Genomic DNA, 23473 nt, shown 5'->3' with positions numbered 1-23473 from the left:
TGGTGAAAGTCATACTGTTCATATATTAGCCTGTTACACAACGATGACCACATTTAGATCACTGCACCGCCAGATCTATCTAATAAATCGTTGGAGCGATAAATGCAGTTAACTAATTGGTCGTTATGGCTTTTTAATGAATTGATTGGATTCTCTGCCATGATTCCCCTAAGGACGCGCGCGGCACAGCCCTTTCTCACGTCGCCAAGGTAACCGACCTCTGGTCATTTAGGCAGTGGCCGTCATCCTCCCCCTACACGGCTCTCCGGTGCTCCTCCCTCCTCCCCGGTTGGGATGTGGTGACTGAAGGGGAAAGGGAGAAAATGAGACAGAAGGAGGAGTGGCTGCTTTTCATCTATCAACTTCAGCTGCGCCACTGTTGCCGTCACGACTACACCAGTCGATGTGTCATCCTTTAAGCAACGCTTTTGACGAGAGCGCATCCTGCAAGGATCAAGGAAAAGACCCTAATATCAACCGTTCCTTGAATAGGCTATAATAGCAGCAGTTTCGAGCGCTCCTGGCTGATCTAGGAACCGGTCCAAAACACACACACACACACACACACACACACACACACACACACACACTAGACGCGGAACAAGGATATCCACTCCCGGACTTGCCGGGGAGCAGGCTATTGGAGGACTTTCACTTCGTCTCTCACGGTACGGTAGGTCGAAGACTGCTTTCACCTGGTATGAACTCTCGCTCTCCAGGTAATAGGCAGTTGGTCATATATAGGTCATATATAAGCAGTTGGTCTCAATATAGCAAATGGTGCGATGTGATCAGATTATTTGTTTTGCGTTGTTTTGGAAAGGTCTGCGCAGTGCAGTTATTATCCATATGTTGTTGACACAGCCAGTGCAAACTGCTACAAACTGCTACTGTTTCGCAGCTATGAGTAATTAGAATAGAGTTGGGCATGAATTTGAGGAGTAAATGCCAAGCCATACTCATGTAACAAGCTGTGTTTCACATGGACATTATACAGGTTTTCGTGACGTTGTCTTTATCTCACACGCACAACGTTACGAGCGGTAGAACCAGCGCCAAAAAGACCGCCGCTGGTTATCTCTCCTCCACAGCTCTACGTGAGCGACGTTATCATAAACACATTTGTCTTCAGCATGAATATTAAAAAAATGTTTGTACAATGTTTCTGGCCTGAACCCTGAGAATATAGTACTAATATGTCCTTAATCTAAATCATCTTTCTCTCCCTCTACGTCTACACTCTCCCCTCCCTCTCCCCCCCCCCTCCTCCTCATCCCAGACTATGGAGGACAGTCCCCAGCGTGCGGTGCGAGGCCAGGGGGCTCTGCCCTGGTACGTGGGGGGGTCTCAGGTGCTGGGCCTGGCCTGTGTGGTGATCACTGGGGTGTGGATGGGTCACTACCGCGGGGGCTATGCCTGGGACGGCTCCGCTCAGGAGTTCAACGTCCACCCTCTCTGTATGGTGCTGGGCCTGGTCTTCCTCTATGGAGACGGTCAGTAAACACACACACAACTCAAACACAGACAACACACACACTGATACCCAGATGGGGAGCCAGTGTGGTCAGTGTGGTGTCAGCTCTGTTAGCCTTGGGGGGAGTCTGACCTATTGGATTAGCGTGATGCTAAGCTAATGCTGCACAGAGGCCCAGCCATGTGCCCTGCAGCACTGTCAGCAGCAGGAAGAGATCACTCATGCTGTTAGAGCAGCACAGATTTCATTTGTTTCCAGACATTTGTGTGTGTGTGTGCGCATGCATGTGTGTGTTTGTGTGTAAGAAAGTGTAATTGAAATGGACTTGTCCAGAGAGTTTTTGTGAGATTCACACGTCAATACACTGATTTCTATAACTGTGTTTGTTTGAGTGTTAAAACCCAGTGTTTTAAAGTTTTCACAAGGCTGAGTGCTGAGGGGCTTGGTGTGACCAATGAAGGCTTTTTTTAGGAAATAGGTCAGAATAGGAAATAGGTCAGAATACACAGTCTTCCCTGTTCTCTCAGCTCCGCCTCAGGTAGACACACAACACTCTGTCAGTCTTTGATGATGCTGTCAACAGGGGAGGCTGGTGGAGGTAGAAATCATGTTTGATACAATTCCTCATTTTATTCCATGCTTTACAATGAGCCCGTCCTCCGATTTCTACCTCCTCCAGCCTCCCCTGGTCTACAACATCTCCACTGTAGCTCTGTACCTAGTCCCTCCTGCCGGAGGAAGACTCCAGGGCCTCCAATCACATTCATTGCATGATTTTTGGCATTTTTCATAATTTTTTTTCATCCATCAATCGCTGTTGGCCCACAGAACTGGAACAGACGTCTGTGTGTGTGTGTGTGTGTGTGTGTGTGTGTGTGTGTGTGTGTGTGTGTGTGTGAGTGAGTGAGTGAGTGTGAGAGCTGTCTGTGGGTAGAGACTACTCTGGTCCCATCTGGGTATCGCATCTGGGTGCCGCAACACGCCAAGCAGATGCTCATTATCCCGCTAATCACCTCAGCTGCAGCCCCCCCCCCCCCGATTCCAAATGCTGCTACGGCAATACAATTAGGACAATAAACCTGAAAGGTCACTCAGACATTAGTGTTGAGTTAGAGTGAGCTGTGCGTGGCGGTCTGGGAGGAAAGCCCCTGGAGGGACAACGCTAGGCGTCGTTAGTAGGATTGGAGGAACACATGTAAGAGATGTCACGCTGCCAGTCTCACACACAGCTAAGCCAGTAAGAGATTGGGGGGAGGAGGGGGAGGGGGAGGGTTGGGTGTCTCAGGTTGATGACAGGGCAGGCTTCAGGCTAGATCTTACATGATGCCCTGGGGTGGTTAGCTGCTGCTGCTGCTGTTGTTGTTGTTGTCACCTCAGGAGATGTTTTTGAGATGTTAAAGGATGAATGCATCAGTCTTTGCCTGTATATGTAGATTCCATATAATGACATGCCCCTGTATGACCAAACCCTGTGTGTGTGTCCTAGTGAAGGACTTCTGCTTCGACAACACCTCTCACCTTCACCCCCACCCCACCCCAACACCCACACACACACACACCCTCTCTGCTTCTCTTTGTTTAGTTGAGTCACTGTACTAACCATGGTGACCATAATGTCACCTTTTACCATTTAATAACAGATATGGTTGATATGGAGGCATGATAAACAGTGGTGAACTGGCCTAATGCTAAAGCGGTGTTGTTTAGTGAAGGAACTGTGCAATGACACCAACATGAAAATGTCATGTGCCTGTATGGTGTGTGTTTATGTAGACTGTATTTACCAGACCTGGGCAAAAGCTACACTCACTGAGGACTTTATTAGGAACACTATACTAATACTGGGTAGGGCCTCCCTTTGCTCTCAAAACAGCCTCAATTCTTTGTGGCTTTGATTCCACAAGATGTTGGAAACATTCTTTGAGATTATGGTCCATGATGACATGATTGCATCACGCAATTCCTGCAGATTTTTCAGGTGCACTTTCAAGCTATGAATCTCCCGTTCTACCACATCCCGAAGGTGTTCTATTGGATTCAGATTCGGTGACTGGGAAGGCCACTGAAGAACACTGAACTCATTGTCATGTTCATGAAACCAGTTTGAGATGACTTTTGCTTTGTGACATGGTGCATTATCATGCTGGAAGGAGCCATTAGAAGATGGGTAAATTGTGGCCATGAAGGGATGCACATGGTCAGCAACAATACTCAAATAGGCTGTGGCATTCAAGCGATGATTGATTGGTATTAACGGGCCCAAAGTGTGCCAAGAAAACATTCCCTCCACCATGACAAGGTGTACAGGTGTTCCTAATAAAGTGTTCAGTGAGTGTATATTACAAAAGTGTTTTTTCAAATATTTGAAAACCTTAGGTGTGCTTTATTTATCTTGCCTTGCACGCAGTGCCTGCACTTCTCACACTAGTCCAGTGCTTCCATTGAGCCTGACAAGGAAATTAAAATTAACATTAACATTAAAATATAAATTTTCCCAGGTCTGGTATTTACTTGATTTTAATACCATCTCTTTAGGGCAATGTCTATTTTACACTAACTGTTAAGTGAATGGTAACCTAAACTAACCTATGTACTATTATTATTATTATTATTAATAATATTAATATTAATGTCTCTCCTCTCACAGCCATCCTGGTGTACAGGGTGTTCCGGAATGAAAGCAAACGCAACGTCAAGATTCTTCACGGTGTCATTCACCTCCTCGCCCTCATCATCAGCATAGTCGGTAAGGCCAGTGTGTGTGTGCGTGCGTGTGTGTGTGCATGTGTATGTGTGAGAGAGAGAGTGTGTGTTTGTGTGTGCACAGATAAGTGCGTCAAGGGCAGATGTTGTTGGGGCCCTCTTGGCTAACTTAGCTAACTAAACAGATAAAGGACATAACTTATGAAACAAGCCCCCCCAACCCAGACCTGGGAACAAACAAGTGTCTCTTCACTGAGTTTAGCTGCACACGATTTTGAAATTCAAGATGCGTGGCTTTCACATTTAACGACTTCACCATAGTACTTTGGGCATAGGTAGAATGCACATTGAGCACAATCAAATATCAAACATGTTTTGATATTGATCGGGAGATCGCTGATCATCTCAGAGCCCATCAAACACTTTCGGGGAACCTTTCATACTACCCGAATTGTGTCCCTGATATGTCCCGAACTCACTAGGAAGTTCTGATCAAGGAATTTGTGGCGACTATTGTGTAATGTGAAAGCAGCTTTAGTGCAAATGCAGTGGAGGCTGGTGGAAGTAGACATTGGAGGATGGGCTCATTGTAATGCATGGAACGGAATGAGGAATGATGATAACATGTTCATATCACGTGTGTTTGATACCATTCCTCATTCCGTTCCATGCATTACAATGAGCCTGTCCTCCGATTTCTACCCCCACCAGCCTCCCCTGTGCTAATGTTAAGCTTGCCTGATCGTCTCTCCTCAGGCATCGTGGCTGTGTTTGACTTCCACAGAGGAGCTAAGATCCCTAATATGTACTCTCTGCACAGCTGGTGTGGAATGATGACCTTCATCTTCTTCATTGTACAGGTAGAGCTATACTACACACACACACACACACACACACACACCTACTGTAGACAAACACACACACACACACACACACACACATACATGTGTAGGCCTACTGGTAACCTGGTATGCAGGCAGTAGGTCATATGATGTGGGGACATATCCAGACATTTCACCTGTCTTGAAGGAAAGAAAAGGATTTGATGAGTGTTGATATAAAACCCACTCTCTTCTCCCTTCCCTCCGCTCCTCTCCTTCCTGTCCCAGTGGGTGATGGGACTGGCCTTCTTCCTGTTTCCGGGGGCGTCCGCCTGGTTGAGGAGTGTGTATCTTCCTCTCCACATCTTCTTTGGTCTGGTCCTGCTGGCCATGTCTGTCGGCACCTGTCTCCTGGGCATCACAGAGAAACTGCTCTTCAGCATCATGTGAGTGTTATAATACCTGTTATAACCTGTCTCCTGGGTATCACAGAGAAAATACTCTTTAGTATGAGGTGAGTGTTATAATACCTGTTATAACCTGCTCTACTGGGCATCTTGTGAGGGCTATAATGCCTGTTATAACCTGCTCTATATTTCATTCATTCTATGTCTATGTGGGTTAAGGTTAGGGTTTCTACCTCCACCAGCCTCCCCTGGTGCACACCTTATAGTTGATTGGTGAAAAGCACGACAGAAGTCCCAGGGTAAAAACAGCTGTGTGTGTTTTAGCTTTATTCATTGCATGTGTATTCACTGCATTACCCTTTGCTTATTCAAAACAACTTTATTGACACAGTCCGTCCCCTCTTGTCCGCAGGGACACCTATTCCAAGTTTAACCCCGAGGGGGTCCTGGCTAACGTGCTGGGGCTTCTGCTGGTGATGTTCGGGGTGCTGGTGGGATATGTAGTCACACGGGAGGACTACAAACGACCCCCCAACCCTGAGGAGGAGGCGCTGTCTGTGCACTTCAAGACCCTGACGGAGGGAGGGAGCCCCACCTCACCCTAACACCCCCCACTGCCCCCCCTCAACACCCTGACGAGCCATGCCTCGCCCTAAGGGATCAGATTAGGCCTTTCGCAATGGATACATATCTGACCCTGTCTCACTTCTTGGGGGCACCTTCTACCAGGGGAGGCTGGTGGAGGTAGAAATCAGAGGACAGGCTCATTGTAATGCATGGCATATAATGAGGAATGTTTTTTCAAACGCGTTTGATACCATTCCTCATTCCATGCATTACAATGGGCCCTTCCTCCGATTTCTACCTCCACCAGCCTCCCCTGCCTTCTACCTACCCATGATGTAATGCGCTGTAAGTCTATCTCCCTCCTGTCACATCTCCCACGCCACTTTGTGTCCAAATCGTGATATGACAGCACTGACTCAACCGATGTATTTTATTGCCACTGAAGTGCCATAGTTAGATCTCTTTCAAATGAAATAGCCTTTGATAAAAAAAAACTAAAAAAAAGCTCAGTGGATCTGTTATTACAGTAGAGGTAACTTGAAAAGCCAAAGTTATCGGTGCCTTTAATCTGTCGAGGTTTAGTGCCAAATACGAGTCAAACTGGTAACGCTGGTAGTTAGGCCTGGTCAGGTGAACCATCTCTACCATACATGACTCAAGCGGAGGAGTGTTGTAAAGACCTCTTCACCCCCACTACCCCCTAAAGACCTCTTCACCCCCACTACCCCCTAGAGACCTCTTCACCCCCACTACCCCCTAAAGACCTCTTCACCACCACTACCCCCTAAAGACCTCTTCACCACCACTACCCCCTAAAGACCTCTTCACCCCCACTACCCCCTAAAGACCTCTTCACCACCACTACCCCCTAGAGACCTCTTCACCCCCACTACCCCCTAAAGACCTCTTCACCCCCACTACCCCCTAAAGACCTCTTCACCCCCACTACCCCCTAAAGACCTCTTCACCCCCACTACCCCCCTGTACTAACTCTAACCCTAGAGACCTCTTCACCCCCACTACCCCCTAGAGACCTCTTCACCCCCACTACCCCCCTGTACAAGTTTTTCTCCTGTTAAAAAAAATGTCTTCTTCTAGCATTACGACTGCCAATGGCCCCTGGTCTGAGCATTGATTACTTGATCTTATGATGACTGATGGATAGATGATTCACTTACTTAAACAAATGTATTTGTTGCAAGTCGCTTTGGATGAAGGCGTCTGCTAAGTGCCGTAAATGTAAATGTAAAGGTGCATTCATGACCAACTTGGAAACTTGGAATTCCCACCTGTGACTGACCTCTGAGTTCGGAGCAAAAACTCCAAACAACATGAACCGCAGGTGATGGCTAACATTGGCCAGTTATAACCGATTCAACTTTCAACTGTGCAAGTTTGCAACTCTTCAAAACGCATCTCAAGCACAAAAACAAACTTCAGTATGTATTCAACAGCTTAGAAAAACATTGTCATAATTTACAAGTTGGAAATGCAGAGTCGGAGGATGATACCAGAGTTTGCCGCTTGTAATTACTAGAGTTGAAGTTTGTATTTCTGAGTTTCCGACTTGTCATGAATGCACTCTTAATCCCGTGAGAGAAGAGCTTGAAGTGCTTGAGGAAGTTCTCAGGTCATTCAGCGACATGGCTGTTTGTTGTCCATTGAGATGGGAGTATTGTACTATGATAACTCATGCAGGGGAGGCTGGTAGAGGTAGTAATCGGAGGACGGGCTCATTGTAATGGCAGGTGTGTTTGATACCATTCCTAATTCCATTCATGCATTACAATGAATCTGTCCTCTGATTTCTACCTCCACTAGCCTCCCCTGAACTCTTGGAATAGCTGACATTAGCCGATTTTAAAGTTCTTATTCCTGTTCTATGGGATGTTTAATCCATAGGAAATGAGGAACAATAGCACTCTCTAAAATAGTACATTCCAATTATTTATTTTTCAATATTGCTGTTATTATTTTATCAATATATAATTGAAATCGACCTTATAGTTAAGGCTGTCCTTAGTACCTATTTTTCAAACGTTTATGATAACTGACACGCAATCAACAGGTTGCAGAAACAAGGTTGAGACCTTGAACGAAGCCCTGATCGTCTCTTCATCACTTCTACGGTAGTGTTCTCCAGTGTTCCTCAGGACTGGTTCACACAAACGGTCAAATGCCAGGAAACATTTGCCGGTATTTATAGTCTGACCCCCATTTAGAGACCTTGATTTAAATGACCAGTCAATGCTTCTGAGGGAACAGGCTTTCAGTCTTTAAACCCAGATTCATGTTGTTGAAGAAAGGGACTTACCACTCACTTAACACTTTATTAGGAACACCTGTACACCTTCTCATGGTGGAGGTGGTGTACTTTATTAGGAACACCTGTACACCTTCTCATGGTGGAGGTGGTGTACTTTATTAGGAACACCTGTACACCTTCTCATGGTGGAGGTGGTGTAATGGTGTGGGGAATGTTTTCTTGGCACACTTTGGGCCCGTTAATACCAATCAATCATCGCTTGAATGCCGGATCTGAATCCAATAGAACACCTTTGGGATGTGGCAGAACGGGAGATTCACAGCTTGAAAGTCCACCTAAAAAATCTGCAGGAATTGTGTGATGCAATCATGTCATCATGGACCAGAATCTCAAAGGAATGTTTCCAACATCTTGTGGAGTCAATGCCACGAAGAATTGAGGCTGTTTTGAGAGAAAAGGGAGGCCCTACCCAGTATTAGTATAGTGTTCCTAATAAAGTGTTCAGTGAGTGTATATTAGTTGTTTTTGTGTGTGTGTGTGCCAACTGTTGAAGTCTGGTCTTATCTGAGCTGTTGTACTGTATCTGTTTGATGTAAATAATCAATGGTGTCAGATTGTATTTAAGAGAAACAAACTAGATGAACATATATTACTGTCAATGGTGTCTGATGAATGTACTCCATATGTTAGTCCTCTTATTTAATCCAAATGTGAGATAATTATGAGATAAGATTTAATGTTGCTGGTGTGTGTGTGTGTGTGAATACCTACTGACCGACTGATTGAAACTCAGACTGCCTTCAATTCACTATTAAAGATGCATGAGTCAATCATAAACTTGGTGCTGAATACGTCTCCTCCATGTGTGTGGTGTTTGATATAGCATATTCAGCATGAGTGTGTTAGCTGTGTGTGCGTGTCAGAGAAAGACAGAGAGAGAGCAAGAGTGTGCGAGAGAGTGTGTGTGTGTGTATGTATATATCTCATTGTCATTCATATCTGTTAATATCAAGGGTAAATGACATTGTGATCACTGAGTAACTACAGCGTGACTCAACAAAGAGAAGCAGGGAGTGTGTGTGTGTGTGTGTGTGTGAGAGAGAGAGACAGATAGCTGGATGGAGAGCGTGTGTGTGTGTGTGTGTGTATGTATATATCTCATTGTCATTCATATCTGTTATTATCAAGGGTAAATGACATTGTGATCACTGAGTAACTACAGCGTGACTCAACAAAGAGAAGCAGGGAGTGTGTGTGTGTGTGTGTGTGAGAGAGAGAGACAGATAGCTGGATGGAGAGCGTGTGTGTGTGTGTGTGTGTGTGTGTACCAGCTGCTGAGGATGGTGTGAAAGGAGAAAGTCAAGGAGTCGACCCCACACGGTTTTTCTCTTTCTTCTCTCTGAAGTGGCAGCCATCTTTAAATAAGTACATTATTATTTCCTCATACATACATACAGTTTGATTGGACAGTTCACAATCGCTTAACTGGGTTCAAAACGCATCCACGTTTCCTCTGATGACCCTCTGATTTAACACTTCACAACTTCACATCAGGGGAGGCTACTGGAGGTAGAAATCGGAGGACAGGCTCATTGTAATGCATGGAACGAGCCTGTTGTCCAATTTCTGCCTCCACCAGCCTCCCCTGCTTCACATATACAGACCATGTACAGAGAACTCAGCAAGCTCAGAAAAAACCCCAACGGTTAAAAAGCAAAATAGAAAAACAGAATATTTGCTTTCTTCACCTTCTTAGAGAAATACACATCCCTTGTTCTAACAGTTTCCCCCCCTCCTCTGCTTCCCTCTCGCCACTGATCGACCAGAATCAATATTGATCAACCGCTATACAAACATGTGTGTTGCATGTTCGTATGAGCGTGAGAGGTCAGCAGAGATCAAGCATGCAGCTGCACCGCATGTACAGGAATTTACAACAGAACTCTATAAAAAAAACAGTTTCTTGAAAATAAACGTTATTTTCTGCCTCGTGTTCATCTGGGAGTCCAATAAGAAGAGTGTGTTGACTGTTAGTCCCGCCTCCTCCAGGCAACAGGCTCAGGGATAGGATGAGCCTCATATATGACAGAATGAGCGTCCAATCAACTGTCTCATTTCTTTCCAGTATATCATTATGATGTCCGTGGCCACGGGCCTCGCTTCAGGGTCTCTTTTAACCAGAACGGATGAACCAATGAGAGCAGAGGAAGAGATAACCTATTGGTATGTATATTAATAACCAAACAACCCCCCCCCCCCCCCCCAGCAACCTATCAAGCACTCCAATATACAGTAAAAAAACAAACAATGATATCAATAAATAACCTACAGTATGGTATATATACTATGGCTTAAACTCAGACGTCAGAACTTCACTGGCGTTTCAAAGTAAACGTAACTGAAAATGATGGTCAAAGACAACAAGACTGAAGAAAACAGCAGGTGAGAACGTAAACATGAGGACAGAGGAGATTCTAGTGGTTCATGTGTTCATGTTGAGAACAGAATCGTCTGTTCTTCAGTGTGCCAGTGTGGGGCTAGAGGGGGTAACTGGGGGTGTGTGTGGGGGGGGGGGGGCTAGAGGGAGTAACTAGAGGGGGGGGGGCTAGAGGGAGTAACTAGAGGGGGGGGGGTAGAGAAGGTAACTAGAGGAGGAGGGGGCTAGACGGGGTAACTAGACTCTACCCTGCTTCCTACAGCATCTTCACACCCCCATGTTCACCGAGTTATTTCACGTGAAAGGCACTGTAAAAAAAAAAAGTGTAACTTTAATGTGTCAGATATTAAACTGATAAGAGCAGATCCTACACTGCTGTAGATCTTAGCCAGGAGGCTGAGCAACATAACCTCCATGTACACATACTGTAGGATGTCTGGAGGAGGATGGTGACGGATGTCATGGTAACGAGGAGAAGGTGAAAGGGGATTGGCCACGTTCTGAGGCGCTATGAAGGGCGAGTCTCTAAAACAGCCCTTAGGTGGCCCCCGGAGAGAAGGGCAGGCATGGACGCCCCAAAACAACATGGAGGAGGACCGGTGTGGAGGGAATGGAGCCGAGCTGGGGCCAGGCTGCCAGACAGGCAGCAGATAGTCAGAGGGGGAGGAGTCTAGTCTCTGCCTTATGGGTCAGCAGGCACAGAGAGGATACAGACTTAAGTAACTCATAGAATGATACTGTGTCGATTACTGGCTCAATAACAACAACATGAACAAACATAAAGGTTGACGGTGAGGATTGTGATGCTCTTTACGTAGGACACTCTCTATATAAGGACTTCAGGGGAGGCTGGTGGAGGTAGATTTCTGCCTCCACCAGCCTCCCCTGAAGGACTTCTATGCCTACCTCTGAGACGTAAACAGACGCGATCTGCGGAGCCATTTCTGTAGTGTAAGACATGGAGCTACGCTCAGATCCCTCCTTCATGCCAGGAAAGACATGGATGACATTTTACAGACAGATGAAATAAAAAATAATTTAAAGCCCCAATCTGTAATTTCAAGCCGGACAGAAGAGTACATGTGCTGCTTAGAATACGGTGGTACAGTGTTATGTTTTCAACAACTACAACTTTGATCAGAAACCGTTTATCGTTCAGCTGTAAAGAATAAACAATAACAACAACAACAACAACAACATTCAAGTTATTGGAAAAGAAGGAAAATGCCCGTTCCCCAAAAGCTTCTCGAAGTCCGTGTTGCCATGTCACTCTTGAAAGAACGTAACAAAACAAAAAAGCAAACACAAAATACAATCCGAAAGGAAATTAATATATTTATACTGTATCTTACAAACATAACTTAAATGATAAATATTACTTTTTTTTTTTGCTATTCCTATGTACAAGTATGTTTGAGGACTGGTTTAGTTCCGTTTACAGCAGAGGGCAGCGTTGTCTTGGTTCAGGACGGTCTCTCTCCTTCTCTTCTCTCGCCTTTTAAAGGAGGGACACATAGGACGGGATGGACCAAGGACCAGGGGAGGGGGGGGGGCAGGGCTTGGCTCTCACTACCCCAGGACAAGCACTCAGGGGCAGGGAGAGAGTGGAAGGAGTCTCCCCTGGGTTCTGGAGGTTCCCAGTTCATAGCGTGATTACTTGACGTCAGTCCTACTGGCTTGGTCAGACTGATTAAGCTGTGGCTCAGTGCAGAGTTCTGGCGGGGTTGGATTCTCCTCCAACTGCAGCGCTCCCCTTCCTTGTGTTCTTCCACAGTCTATATGAAGGGTTATGAGACAGAGGGATGGAGAATGAGAGACAGGAGAGTTTGCTGTTTACTGTATCAGTGTGTGTGTGTGTGTGTGTGTGTGTGTGTGTGTGTGTCAGCAGTAGCATGGTACTCCTGTCGACTCCTCTCTGAATGACTCCATAGACATCAGCAGGGTTGTTATAGAGTCCTCCACCTCTTCCTCCAGTCTCTCCTTACACATCTGTTATTCCTCCTGTCCCTCCCCCCCTCCCTCCCCCCCTACACGTTTGACTCTACAAAGGGTCTCTTTGGTTTGATGGGGGAGGTGGGTCCTGGCCCTGTCGTCTGGCGGTCCCGTGCGGACCCCCGGCTGTACTCTGCCTCCTGATAGGCCTGCGTCACGGGCAGCGTCCTCGCTACCTTCACGTCTGGGTATGTCACCGCCTGGCTGACCCGGCCCACCATCCCGTCTGTCCCCCGGCCCTCCCGGGCGCCGTTGGCGGGCGCCTGAGGTGGCTGGTAGTAGTCGTCGTCGTCGTCAAGGAGATGGCCGTTGTGGGCGTTGTTGGTGCGGTTGTAGTAGGCGATGTGGCTGACGAGGCTCTGCTGCGGCTGCTGGGATTGGCTGTAGCCGTGCGAGGGGGTGGAGCCGCCGCCGGGGGAGGCGTTGGGGGAGCTGACCACCGTGTCCAGGGACGAGACCGCCCAGGAGCGGCCCGTGGTGGCGGACGCCGTCGGGGGCGGGGCTTGCGGCAGGAACTGGTGGGTCCTCGCCGTCTTGTCGATGATGCCCATGAACGGCGTGTTCCTGGAGCGCAGCGCCTCGCCAGGGTAGGTCCCGCCCCCCACCAAGCGCATGTCCGAGCCCTGTGGCGGCGACACGGGGGAGAGGTCGTCGTGGTAACCGTCGTAGTCGCCTCCTCCTCCTCCCTCGTAGGCCAGCTGCAGGGGGATCTCCATCTGCTGGGCGGAGGCCGAGGGCCTGAAGCCCGGGCCTAGATTAGCGGCCGAGCCCCCGACCAGGCTGCTGTTGGAGGGGGAGAAGCGCAGGCTCACGCTCTGGGAGTGAATGAGGGGCCTGGGGGCGGACATGTGGGGTTTGGGCTCCGAGGTGTTGGCGCTGACGGGCCTGCGGAGGGCGCTGTGGGGGTTCTCTGGGGACCCCAGCGCCGCCTGCCGCTCCAGCTCCATCTCCAGGTCGTGGGGGGAGACGGGGTAGTACGCCACCGACTGGCTACGGCTGATCTGGGGGGTCTGGCCGTAGCGTGGCCCCCCCCCTCCTCCTCCTCCACCCCCACCGGAGCGGTACGCTGATGAGGGCCGCTGGGGGGGCATTTCGTCCTCCATAGGTCCCATCTGTACCCCCCCTCCTCCTCCTCCTCCTCCGTGTTGGTAGAGCGCCCCGGCGCTGAGGCTGGCCTGGACCTGCAGGGCGGGCCGGGCGTCCAGGGGGCTGGGGTACATCCCCTCCCCCAGCTCGGCCAGGTCTGGGGGCAGCCGCCCGCACATGGAGTGGGCCACCTGGCTGTAGGCGGAGGAGCCCAGCACGGCGCTGGAGTGGACCGCCGAGCTGGGCTGGTTGGTCCGGATGATCTGGGCCTTGGCGGGCTGCAGCCACTGGCCCTGCTGGGGGGGGTGGTGGTGGTGGGCCTGGGGGGGCAGCTGGAAGGAGCGCTGGCTGGCCGTCTTGGAGAGGGGGGACTTGGGTCGGCCGGGGAGCTGCTGGTCGGACTGGTAGCGGGCCGAGGCGGACTGGGGCCGGTAGAGACCCCCCCCGACTCCTCCTCCAGCGCTCTCCGAGGTGGGGCTGGCGCGGTACTGGGGCCCCCGGCGCAGGGGGGAGGGAGGGGGGCTGAAGTGGTAGGAGGAGGGGCTCTGGTGGGCGGGGGATGTGTGGGGGGGGCTGGGACGGTAGTGCGTGGGGGAGAGGGAGGGGGAGGTGGACTGGTAACCCTGGCGTGTCGGGGAGGACATGGAGGGGGGACCGGGCCGAAGCTCGAAGGCCTGGCCCAGGTAGGGGGGGTCGCGGTGGTCTCGGTGGCCGGGGGAGGGGGTCAGGCTCTGGAGGAGGGGCAGGGCGTGGCCTGGGGGGCCAGGGGAGGGGCTGGAGCGGGGGTCGGGGGCGTGGCCCTCCAGGTCTCGTTCCAGGTAGTCGTCCTCCTCCTCGAACAGGTCCTGAACCGGCTCCATGTCGGAGAGGCGGGGCTCCAGGGAGGAGGGGGCGGGAGGGGGAGGGGCCTGTTCACACGGAGGGGAGGGGGGCGGGTCCAGATCCTGTTGCTGGGCGACCTGACAACACTCCTCCTCGACGCGCTGCAGCAGGCGCTGGATCTCCCGGTTGTTGGGGCAGAGACGGGCGGCTTCAATCAGGTCCTCCAGGGCTGCATGGAACTGCCTGGAGAGAGAGAGAGAGAGAGGGAGAAAGAGAGAGGGAGGGAGAGAGAGGGAGAGAAAGGGTTGAGAAAAGGAGAGAGCATTATCAGAGAGAATGAAAAGAGAGGATTTGAGACAGGAAGAATAGAAATGGGTATTGTGAGAAACGAGGAGTATTATGAGAGGGGGAGTATAAAAGAAATGTTAAAGAGGAGTATTATGAGAGAGGGGGGTATAAAAGAAATGTTAAAGAGGAGTATTATGAGAGAGGGGGGGTATAAAAGTTGAATTGAGAAAGGGGAAGAGTAGAGAGAGTATTGTGAGAAAGAGAGGGATTCAGAAAGAGGAGAGGGGGAATTGTAAGAGAGAAAAGAGGGGAATAGATGGAGTGGTTGAGATGGAGGTAAGCATGAGGACCAGCATGGAGGCAGAATGAGGGACAGTGAAGGGTGGATGATGAAGTGAAGGGTGGATGAAGGGAAGGGATGATGAAGTGAAGGGAGGATGAAGTGAAGGGATGATGAAGTGAAGGGAGGATGAAGTGGAGGGTGCATGAAGTGAAGGGTGGATGAAGTGAAGGGATGATGAAGTGAAGGGAGGATGAAGTGGAGGGATGATGAAGTAAAGAGATGATGAAGTGAAGGGTGGATGAAGTGAAGGGAGGATGAAGTGGAGGGATGATGAAGTAAAGAGATGATGAAGTGGACGGTGGGTGAAGTGAAGGGATGATGAAGTGGAGGGATGATGAAGAAGGGATGATGAAGTGAAGGGTGGATGAAGTGAAGGGAGGATGAAGTGAAGGGATGATGAAGTGGAGGGATGATGAAGTGAAGAGATGATGAAGTGGACGGTGGGTGAAGTGAAGGGATGATGAAGTGGAGGGATGATGAAGTGAAGGGATGATGAAGTGAAGGGTGGATGAAGTGAAGGGAGGATGAAGTGAAGGGAGGATGAAGTGACAGAGCAGCATGTGGTAAAAACAAGAACAACAGGGCAGCTGTTTTAAGTTTGTCCTTCTAAAACACATGTGGCCTCTACGGACATCAATAAACATCACAAATGACTGTGAGAGTGAGTGAGTCACCAAAAAAGATGTTAAAAGCAAACATGAAAATCACACGTAATAGCGTGAAAAATATGGCAAAAAATCTCTCATCAACATATTGAGACTAGCAGATACAGGAGCTGGGGAAGTGCTGAAAGCCTACAGTCCACCACAGACCAATCAGATTCTACGGCTAGCCTCGCTCTGCGCTGGGCCTCCGCCCCCCTCCCTGTCTCTCCGTTGCGTCTCCCCACCGAGCGTTGCTATGGTTACCTGCTGCTGCGCTTGGCGCGGGCTCTGGCGTAAAAGGCCTCGTAGGATTTGGATTTCAACTCTAGCGCCTTGGTAGCAAACTCCTCAGCCATCCCATAGTCCTGCAAGCAACAACAGGCAACGACAGTCATTCTCCTTAGCCAGCTCACGGACCGCAGCCACACGCACATGAGGCAGAGGTGAGGCAGAGTCAGGGGTCATTCAGGAGTCAGAGATGAGGCAGACATGAACCATTCAGGAGTCCTTCGGGAGTCAGAGATGTGTCAAACATGAGTCAGAGATGAGTCAAACATGAACCATTCAGGCATCCTTCCGGAGTCAGAGATGAGTCAAACATGAGTCAGAGTCATGAGTCAAACATGAGTCAAATATGAGTCATTCAGGAGTCAGAGTTGAGTCAAACATGAGTCAAATATGAACCATTCAGGAGTCTTTCAGGAGTCAGAGGTGAGTCAAACATGAGTCAGAGATGAGTCAAACAAGTCATACTTGAATTTAAAACGACAGGTTATGCAGTTATGGATGAGTCAAACATAATACCAATCAATACTTTTCCTTGCAAGAATAAGTAAACACAATGAAATGACATAGAGTCATGTATAAGGAAGAGTCAAAGGAAGAGTCACAGAATCAAAAACAGAGTCATGTGAGGAGTTAGGGAGGATTCAGGAGTCATATATGAGACACATGGTGTCTTGGATTCATACAGGAGACATCCGAAACACAGACATGTGTGAGTGAGCAAATAACAAATACATGGACATACTTAGAAACATCTGGAATGAGGAATGGAGAAACATTGATATGTTCGGACCGGACGGAAACACACAGTTCAAAGACACCCATTCACACACACACACACACACACACACACACACACACACACACACACACACACACATATATATATATATATAAATCCCCTATCCCACTGTCCTGTGGTTGGTCCTACCCTAGCCTGGCCGCTGGGCTGCACCCCTGGCCCCCTCCCCCCTGCCCCCCTGGCCCTCACAGCCCCCAGACAGACTTCACCTCGCAGATCACACTGTGCCCTCAGTGACCAGGTCGAAACACAAGGCAAAACGAAGCAAACTATAGGAGAGATGGAGAATGCAGGGATGTGTATGGGCCTAGGGCTGGAGGATGGGTCTGGAGCTGAGGTGGCACAGTACAGTACCTCTCCACTAGAGGGCGATGGTGCAGTGCTATCTGCTGTAGATAGACTGATGCTGCCATCAATGTGTTAAAGATGGGATATGTCGGAAGGTGTGGATATCCCTGTGTGGCGAGGGGCAGCATATTGTGTGGAGAGAGAGTGGTGGTTGTGGGGGAGGGAGAGAGGGAGGGTATAAGCAGGTACTACATCTTTGACATTCTGTGTTTCTGGCTCTGAGGTGTTAGGGGTAGTGGGGGTGCAAGGGTGTGTGTGTGTGTGTGTGTGTGTGTGTGTGTGTGTGTGTGTGTGTGTGTGTGTGCGCGTGCATGTGTGTATGACTGTGATTGTGATTGTGTGTGTATGAGTATGGGTAAGCATTCATGTGTGTGTGTGTGTGTGTGTGTGTGTGTGTGTGTGTGTGTGTGTATATGTGCATGCATTAAAGTGTGTGTGTGTGTGTGTGTGTGCGCGCGTCACTCACGTTCATTTTCCTGCGGCAGCGGGACAGGTTGAGGAGGAGGGACACCTTGAGCTCTCTGAAGGTCTTCAGGTCCTCGCTGAAGCCCTCCCGAGGGAACTTCTTTAAGGCGTACTGATACCGCTGGGCTGCCTCCTTCACCTTGCCCTTCTACAGAGGAAGCACAGCCCCCACACAGCAGAGTGAGCCCACTGTAGCCTTACACACCGGGGGGAGGCTGGCGGAGGTAGAAATCGGAGGACAGGCTCATCGTAATGCATGGATTACAATGAGCCCGTCCTCCGATGTGTACCACCACTTTCTCTTCTGTTGCCAAAAGTTGCCAAAATGGCGCTCCCCGTACGAACCCGGTTCATTCAGGGGAGAGCGCCCTCTAGCGTTTCTAACTCTGTGGGCAGGACTGACCTTGTAGAAGCCGTCGCCCTCCTCGATCAGTTTGCTCAGCAGGACGATCATGATGTCGGGCTTGGAGGTGGCCATCGCCCACGTGGCGGGACCTGTGGCCAACAGGGGGCATGATGGGTAACAGGGATTGGTTAGAGGACAGGAGGGGAGGATGGAGATGAGAGGAGGAGGAGGAGAGGGGCACGGGGGGAGGGGGGGGGGGGGTGAGAGGATGGAGGAGGGAAACCATTGGAAAGACGATGGCGGGGAGACACCTGAGATCTTAACAGTCTGGGTCTCTTTCCCTTTTAGCCTCTCTTAACGTAACGCTGTGAACTAACACACACAACCTGATGAACGTCACCTCCTATCTGGAACAGGTACGGTTCACAATCACAACTTTTCATCTCTTGTAGAAGACAACTGCTACTGCTGTCCGTGTCAATGACAACCAGACCTGACATGAATACACAGTAGTGTTCAGTATCAGCCCGGGGTTAAGGTTATGGTTAGGGTTAACCCGTGGTTATTTGCATGCTTTGCAGGGAGAAAATACACATATACAAGCACAAGCCATGCTGGAGCACAGAGCAGTGGGGGTTCGGGGGTCGGGGGTCAGGCAAGTTCACACATGCACTTCTGCCCTCCCACCAGCAGGGGTGATGCATGGGGCCGGAGAGGGGTTTGGGGTTCATCTGGAATCAGGTGAGTTTGACAGGAGAGTGGATGATTTGGATGGCCAGCTTGCTTCACAAAACCATACAGGCCACATAGAGAGAGAGAGAGAGAGAGAGAGATGAAGGGAGAGAGAGAGAGATTGACAGGAGAGAGAGAGAGAGAGATGGAGAGAGACAGAGATGGAGAGAGAGAGAGAGAGAGAGAAAGAAATTGAAGAGAGAGAGAAAGAGAGAGAGAGAGAGGAACTGAAGAGAGAGCAGAAAAGGGTGTTACCTCGGGGCCGAGTGGGAAGAGTCTGATATCCTGATTACGGAGGGGTGGGCGGAGCCAGGGTTATGATTGACAGGTTAGAGCAGGGGTTAGGAGGGCGGGATGAGGGGGAACAGAATGGAACCAACCAATCAGACAAACCCAGACAAACCCAAGCAAGAGTGTAATGTGTGAGAGAGAGGAGACAGAGAGAGACAGAGAGAGAGAGAGAGAGAGAGAGAGAGAGAGAGAGAGAGAGAGAGAGAGAGACAGAGAGAGAGAGAGAGAGAGAAAGAGAGAGAGAGAGAGAGGAGACAGAGAGAGAGAGAGAGAGTGTGTGTGTGAGAGAGAGAGAGAGAGACAGAGAGAGAGAGAGAGAGTGTGTGTGTGAGAGAGAGAGAGAGAGAGAGACAGAGAGAGAGAGAGAGAGAGAGAGAGAAAGAGAGAGAGAGAGAGAGTGAGAGAGGAGACAAGAGAGAGAGAGGTCAACATTGTGACAGGGAGGAGGGCGTGAGATGAAGAGAAAAACAGAAAGGAAGATGTGAGAAGGCGGGGCTAAGAAGGTGCAGATCAGCAAAATAAAAGTGCAACAGCAAAGCTAGCAGTGGTAGTAGTAGTAGTAGTAGTAGTGGTAGTAGTGGTAGTAGTAGTAGTAGTGGTAATGGTGGTAGTAGTAGTAGTAGTAGTAGTAGTAGTAATAGTGGTAGTAGTAGTAGTATTAGTAGTAGTAGTAGTATTAGTAGTAGTAGTAGTAGTATTAATGGTAGTAGTAGTAGTAGTAGTAGTAGTAGTAGTAATGGTAGTAGTAGTAGTAGTAGTAGTAGTATTAATGGTAGTAGTAGTAGTAGTAGTAGTAGTAGTATTAATGGTAGTAGTAGTAGTAGTAGTAGTAGTAGTATTAATGGTAGTAGTAGTAGTAGTAGTATTAATGGTAGTAGTAGTAGTAGTGGTAGGAGGGAGGGAGGGGAGAGGGGACTCATAACTAGGGCCCAGGGTTTTCCCTGGCCAGGAAAACACCTTGCCCTACTTATAACCAACCATTACATAAACATGGTGACCTGGTGGAGGGAGGAGAGACCATGAGGTAGCCTTGGAAAGCTACACACACCTCGGGGGGAGGAAGGTGATGAACCAACACCCTGACCTCCAGGGCCAGCCTCTACGTACCTATCTTGGCCCCCTTCTTGAGCAGGGCCACCACCACCGACGTGTTCCTGCAGCCCACCGCCCGGTCCAGGGGCCTCATGCCACTGTAGTCCACATGCTCTATCATAGCCCCATGGTCCACCAGGAACTGGACCTGCAGAGAGAGAGAGGGGGGGGGGGGGAGGGGGAGATGGAGATGGAGAGAGAGAAAGAGAGAGAGAGATGGGAGGGGATAGAGAGAGAGAGGGGGGGGTCGGAGAAAGGGAGAGAGAGAGGGGGTGGAGAGAGGGGGGATGAGAGAGAGAGCGAGGGAGAGAAAGACAAGAACATACATAGACAGAGATGGTGGTGCAGGACGTGCAGATGAGAGCGAGAGAGAGTGAGAGAGAGAGTGAGGTGGGGGTGGAGGGATGACGAGTGGGGACATCATATTAGTGTCTTGAATATGGACTTAGACCTAATCATATCATTTCAAACATTTTTTTGGAAGAAAATAACTCTCCCCTTTACAAGCTCTTCACCATGTTAAAACTAAAACAACAACATGGTCGTGAGTTGTGTTGAAATGTTAAAAACGTCATCTCGGTGATGACTTACCACTTCCGGGTCGCCGTAGAAGGCTGCGAGGTCGAGGGGCGTACGTCCGCTTCTTGTCGGCGTGGGCCGTGGCCGCGCCCCTCTCCACCAGGGCGCGGACCAATGGGAGGTGGCCCTTCAGACACGCCCAGCTCAGCGCCGTTAGCCCCTCCTTGTCCATCAGCGCCAGCGACGCCCCTGTACAAGGTCAAAGGTCACGTAGAGAGAACGTCAGCTTTGTGGTTGAGAGACACTCATCTCTGTGCTTAAAGATCATCGGAACAGATCGCTATCTGCCAATCAGAATCATGTGGCGTTGACCTCTGACCTTGTGCCAGCAGGAATTCGGCCGTGCCCAGGTGACCCTCGGAGGAGGCCATCATGAGGGGCGTGCGCCCCTGCTTGTCAGCCATGTTGACGTCAGCCCCGTGGTTCAACAGCAGGTCCACGATCTGACACAAACAACAACAACAACAACAACAACCAACCATGTCAATATGGTAAACAAGCCAACAACATGATGATGATGAGGAGGATGATGATGAGACAGAGAGGTCATCTTGAAGTAGCTATTACTGTCAGAGTGGTGCTGTATATTAGAAGAGTGTGGCGCCAATGAAATTGCTGGAGGCTTCAAACAGTTCCAAAAATGTCTTCCTGATTTACCAAATACTGACTTTTTATTGGACTAAGATGTGTAAGTGTGCGGGGCGAACAGGACTTCAGACGGGGGAGGGGGGGGGGGCAAAATGGCGGACGACAAAAGGTAGTTTCAGCACCAAAAACTCTCCTCTATCCTAACGCCAGAGATGACAGGACAGACTGTGTGTTCAGCCCTGTGTGCCCCCTCCGTGCCCGGGGGGTGACCCACCTGCCAGTGACCCTGGCGGACAGCGCTGAAGAGGGGCACGATGCCTCTGCGGTTGGGCTGGCCCACGGCCGCTCCCTGCTCCAGCAGCAGCCTGCAGACCTCCAGCTTCCCCCGGCCCGCCGCCGCTGTCAGAGCTGGAGGGGGGGTGGGGGGGATATGTTACATTTTACACTTCGATTTATGGCATTTAGCAGACGCCTTTATCCAAAGCGACTTACAATAAATACATTTGTCTAAGTGAGTGAATCATCTATCCATCAGTCATCATAAGAAACATTCATCTATGCTAGGACCAGGGGCTAATGGCAGTCACAATGCTAGAAGAAAGGAAGTTGTTTTTTTTGTTTTTGTCTATTTTGTCATACATGATATAAGGGAAGTGCTAACACACACACACACACGCAAACACACACACACACTCACACACTCACGCACACGCGCACACACTCACACACAAGTACCATAGCAACCTACCAGTCTCTCCCCCAGAGGGTGTCAAAGTTGTTGATCTGGGCCCTCTCCTCCTCCCTCCTCGTCCTTCTCTGGCAGGTCCAACAGGTACGACGCAATCTGGACCGGACACACACACACACACAACAGAGACATGAAGACCAAATGTGTGTGTGTGTGTCTGTGTGTGTGTGTGTGTGTGTCTATCAGTTTGTGTGTGTGTGTGTATTGGTGTGTGAGTGTATCAGTGCGTGTGTGTATCAGTGCCTGTGTGTATCAGTGCGTGTGTGTGTGTGTGTATCAGTGTGTGTGTGTGTCTGCCTACCTCTGTATATCCCATGCTGGCCCCTGCTATCAGGGCCTGCTGGACAGCATGGGCCTTACTGAAGGCCCCCAGCGGCGGACCCTCGGGGCTCCAGTCACACTGGACCAGGAACCGGACCACCTCCAGGTGACCCCTCAGAGCAGCATGGACCAACGCACACTGACCGTTCCTGTCCAGGTGGTCCACCTACACGCACGTACGCACGCACACACACAGGGAGGAAGGGGGGTCCTTAAATACACTTGTCTAAGCACACAGAACTGCATATACTATAGACTTCACTTCTCACTCAGACACACACACACACACACAGACAATATCTCTAAATGAAATTCTATTAAAGAACACCCTAATCCAGTGTGAGTCTTAAACACAGTGTCCCTCTCTAGTCTCTGACCTTGGCCTTGCGCGAGCAGAGCGTTGTGACGATGGCGAGGGTGTCCCGCGGCAGCGGCGTAGCCCAGGGCTGTGAGGCCGCTGTCCGACTCCCCGTCCACCTGGGCGCCGTTCTCCAGGAGCAGCCCCGCCGTCTCCAGGTAGCCCAGGTGGGCGTGGCAGCACAGCAGCGGGGCGTTGTTCAGCACCTTCCGAGCGGTAGTTGATGTTGGCCCCGCCCAGGATCAGCAGACGACTCACCTGGAGGGGCGGAGGGGTCAGGTCAGGTGTGTGGTCATTCAATCCGGGTCACGTTTAGCACTTTTGAGAGTGTTTTTCAATGAAAAACCCTGAATAAATTCAAGGTATCTGTGTCCAGGAAACAGACCTTTTTGAGTGTCGTATCTTGATGTTGGGTGTGTATAGGTTGTGTAGAGATGCCAGGGCTGGTGTGTGTGTGTGTGTGTGTGTGTGTGTGCGTCCAGTACCTTGATGTTGGGTGTGTATAGGTTGTGTAGAGATGCCAAGGCTGGTGTGTGTGTGTGTGTGTGTGTGTGTGTGTGTGTCCAGTACCTTGATGTTGGGTGTGTAGAGGTTACGTAGTGATGCCAGGGCTGTTGACAGCCCCTCTGTGCTGTAGGAGACCCAGAGCCCCTGCAGGACTGACGAGG

General features: G+C 49.9%; 2 protein-coding genes across 4 annotated transcripts in view; one reads left to right on the top strand and one right to left on the bottom strand.

The window, feature by feature from the left end:
* Positions 1 to 446: 446 nt before the first annotated feature.
* cyb561 (cytochrome b561) lies at positions 447 to 9064 on the top strand. 3 transcript variants are annotated; one of them, XM_083677074.1, is made up of 6 exons: positions 447 to 668; positions 1280 to 1493; positions 4122 to 4220; positions 4934 to 5037; positions 5287 to 5444; positions 5818 to 9064. In XM_083677074.1, exons 2-6 carry the CDS (start codon positions 1283 to 1285, stop codon positions 6008 to 6010), a joined length of 765 nt encoding a protein of 254 aa, XP_083533200.1. In that variant the 5' UTR covers positions 447 to 668; positions 1280 to 1282; the 3' UTR covers positions 6011 to 9064. The 3 variants fall into 3 exon arrangements, with proteins under 3 accessions (XP_083533200.1, XP_083533202.1, XP_083533201.1); XM_083677076.1 differs by having other exon boundaries at positions 655 to 673; XM_083677075.1 differs by lacking the exon at positions 447 to 668 and adding an exon at positions 677 to 719.
* Positions 9065 to 9637: 573 nt separating this feature from the next.
* The window catches only part of tanc2a (tetratricopeptide repeat, ankyrin repeat and coiled-coil containing 2a), a 105921-nt gene continuing 92085 nt past the window's right edge, over positions 9638 to 23473 (bottom strand). The window contains 17 exon segments of the mRNA XM_083676528.1: positions 9638 to 14818; positions 16115 to 16215; positions 17752 to 17898; positions 18154 to 18245; positions 20227 to 20359; positions 20803 to 20853; positions 20855 to 20979; positions 21110 to 21233; positions 21653 to 21786; positions 22127 to 22136; positions 22138 to 22179; positions 22181 to 22222; positions 22428 to 22613; positions 22825 to 22863; positions 22865 to 23011; positions 23013 to 23063; positions 23376 to 23473. Coding sequence (XP_083532654.1) covers positions 12703 to 14818; positions 16115 to 16215; positions 17752 to 17898; positions 18154 to 18245; positions 20227 to 20359; positions 20803 to 20853; positions 20855 to 20979; positions 21110 to 21233; positions 21653 to 21786; positions 22127 to 22136; positions 22138 to 22179; positions 22181 to 22222; positions 22428 to 22613; positions 22825 to 22863; positions 22865 to 23011; positions 23013 to 23063; positions 23376 to 23473 — 3638 coding nt within the window. The 3' untranslated portion in view covers positions 9638 to 12702.

Source organism: Argentina silus (assembly GCF_951799395.1).
Source record: "Argentina silus genome assembly, chromosome: 9".
Lineage (NCBI taxonomy): Eukaryota > Metazoa > Chordata > Actinopteri > Argentiniformes > Argentinidae > Argentina > Argentina silus.
Note: the sequence above shows the minus strand (reverse complement) of the source record. Positions and strands in the feature narration are given on the sequence as shown.

Excerpts from the sequence above, each read along its gene's own strand:
- cyb561 (XM_083677074.1), top strand. The coding sequence starts at position 1,283 with ATGGAGGACAGTCCCCAGCGTGCGGTGCGAGGCCAGGGGGCTCTGCCC. Across the intron at positions 1,494-4,121 it reads GGTCTTCCTCTATGGAGACG|CCATCCTGGTGTACAGGGTG; the intron begins GTCAGTAAACAC and ends CTCCTCTCACAG. Across the intron at positions 5,445-5,817 it reads AAACTGCTCTTCAGCATCAT|GGACACCTATTCCAAGTTTA; the intron begins GTGAGTGTTATA and ends TCTTGTCCGCAG.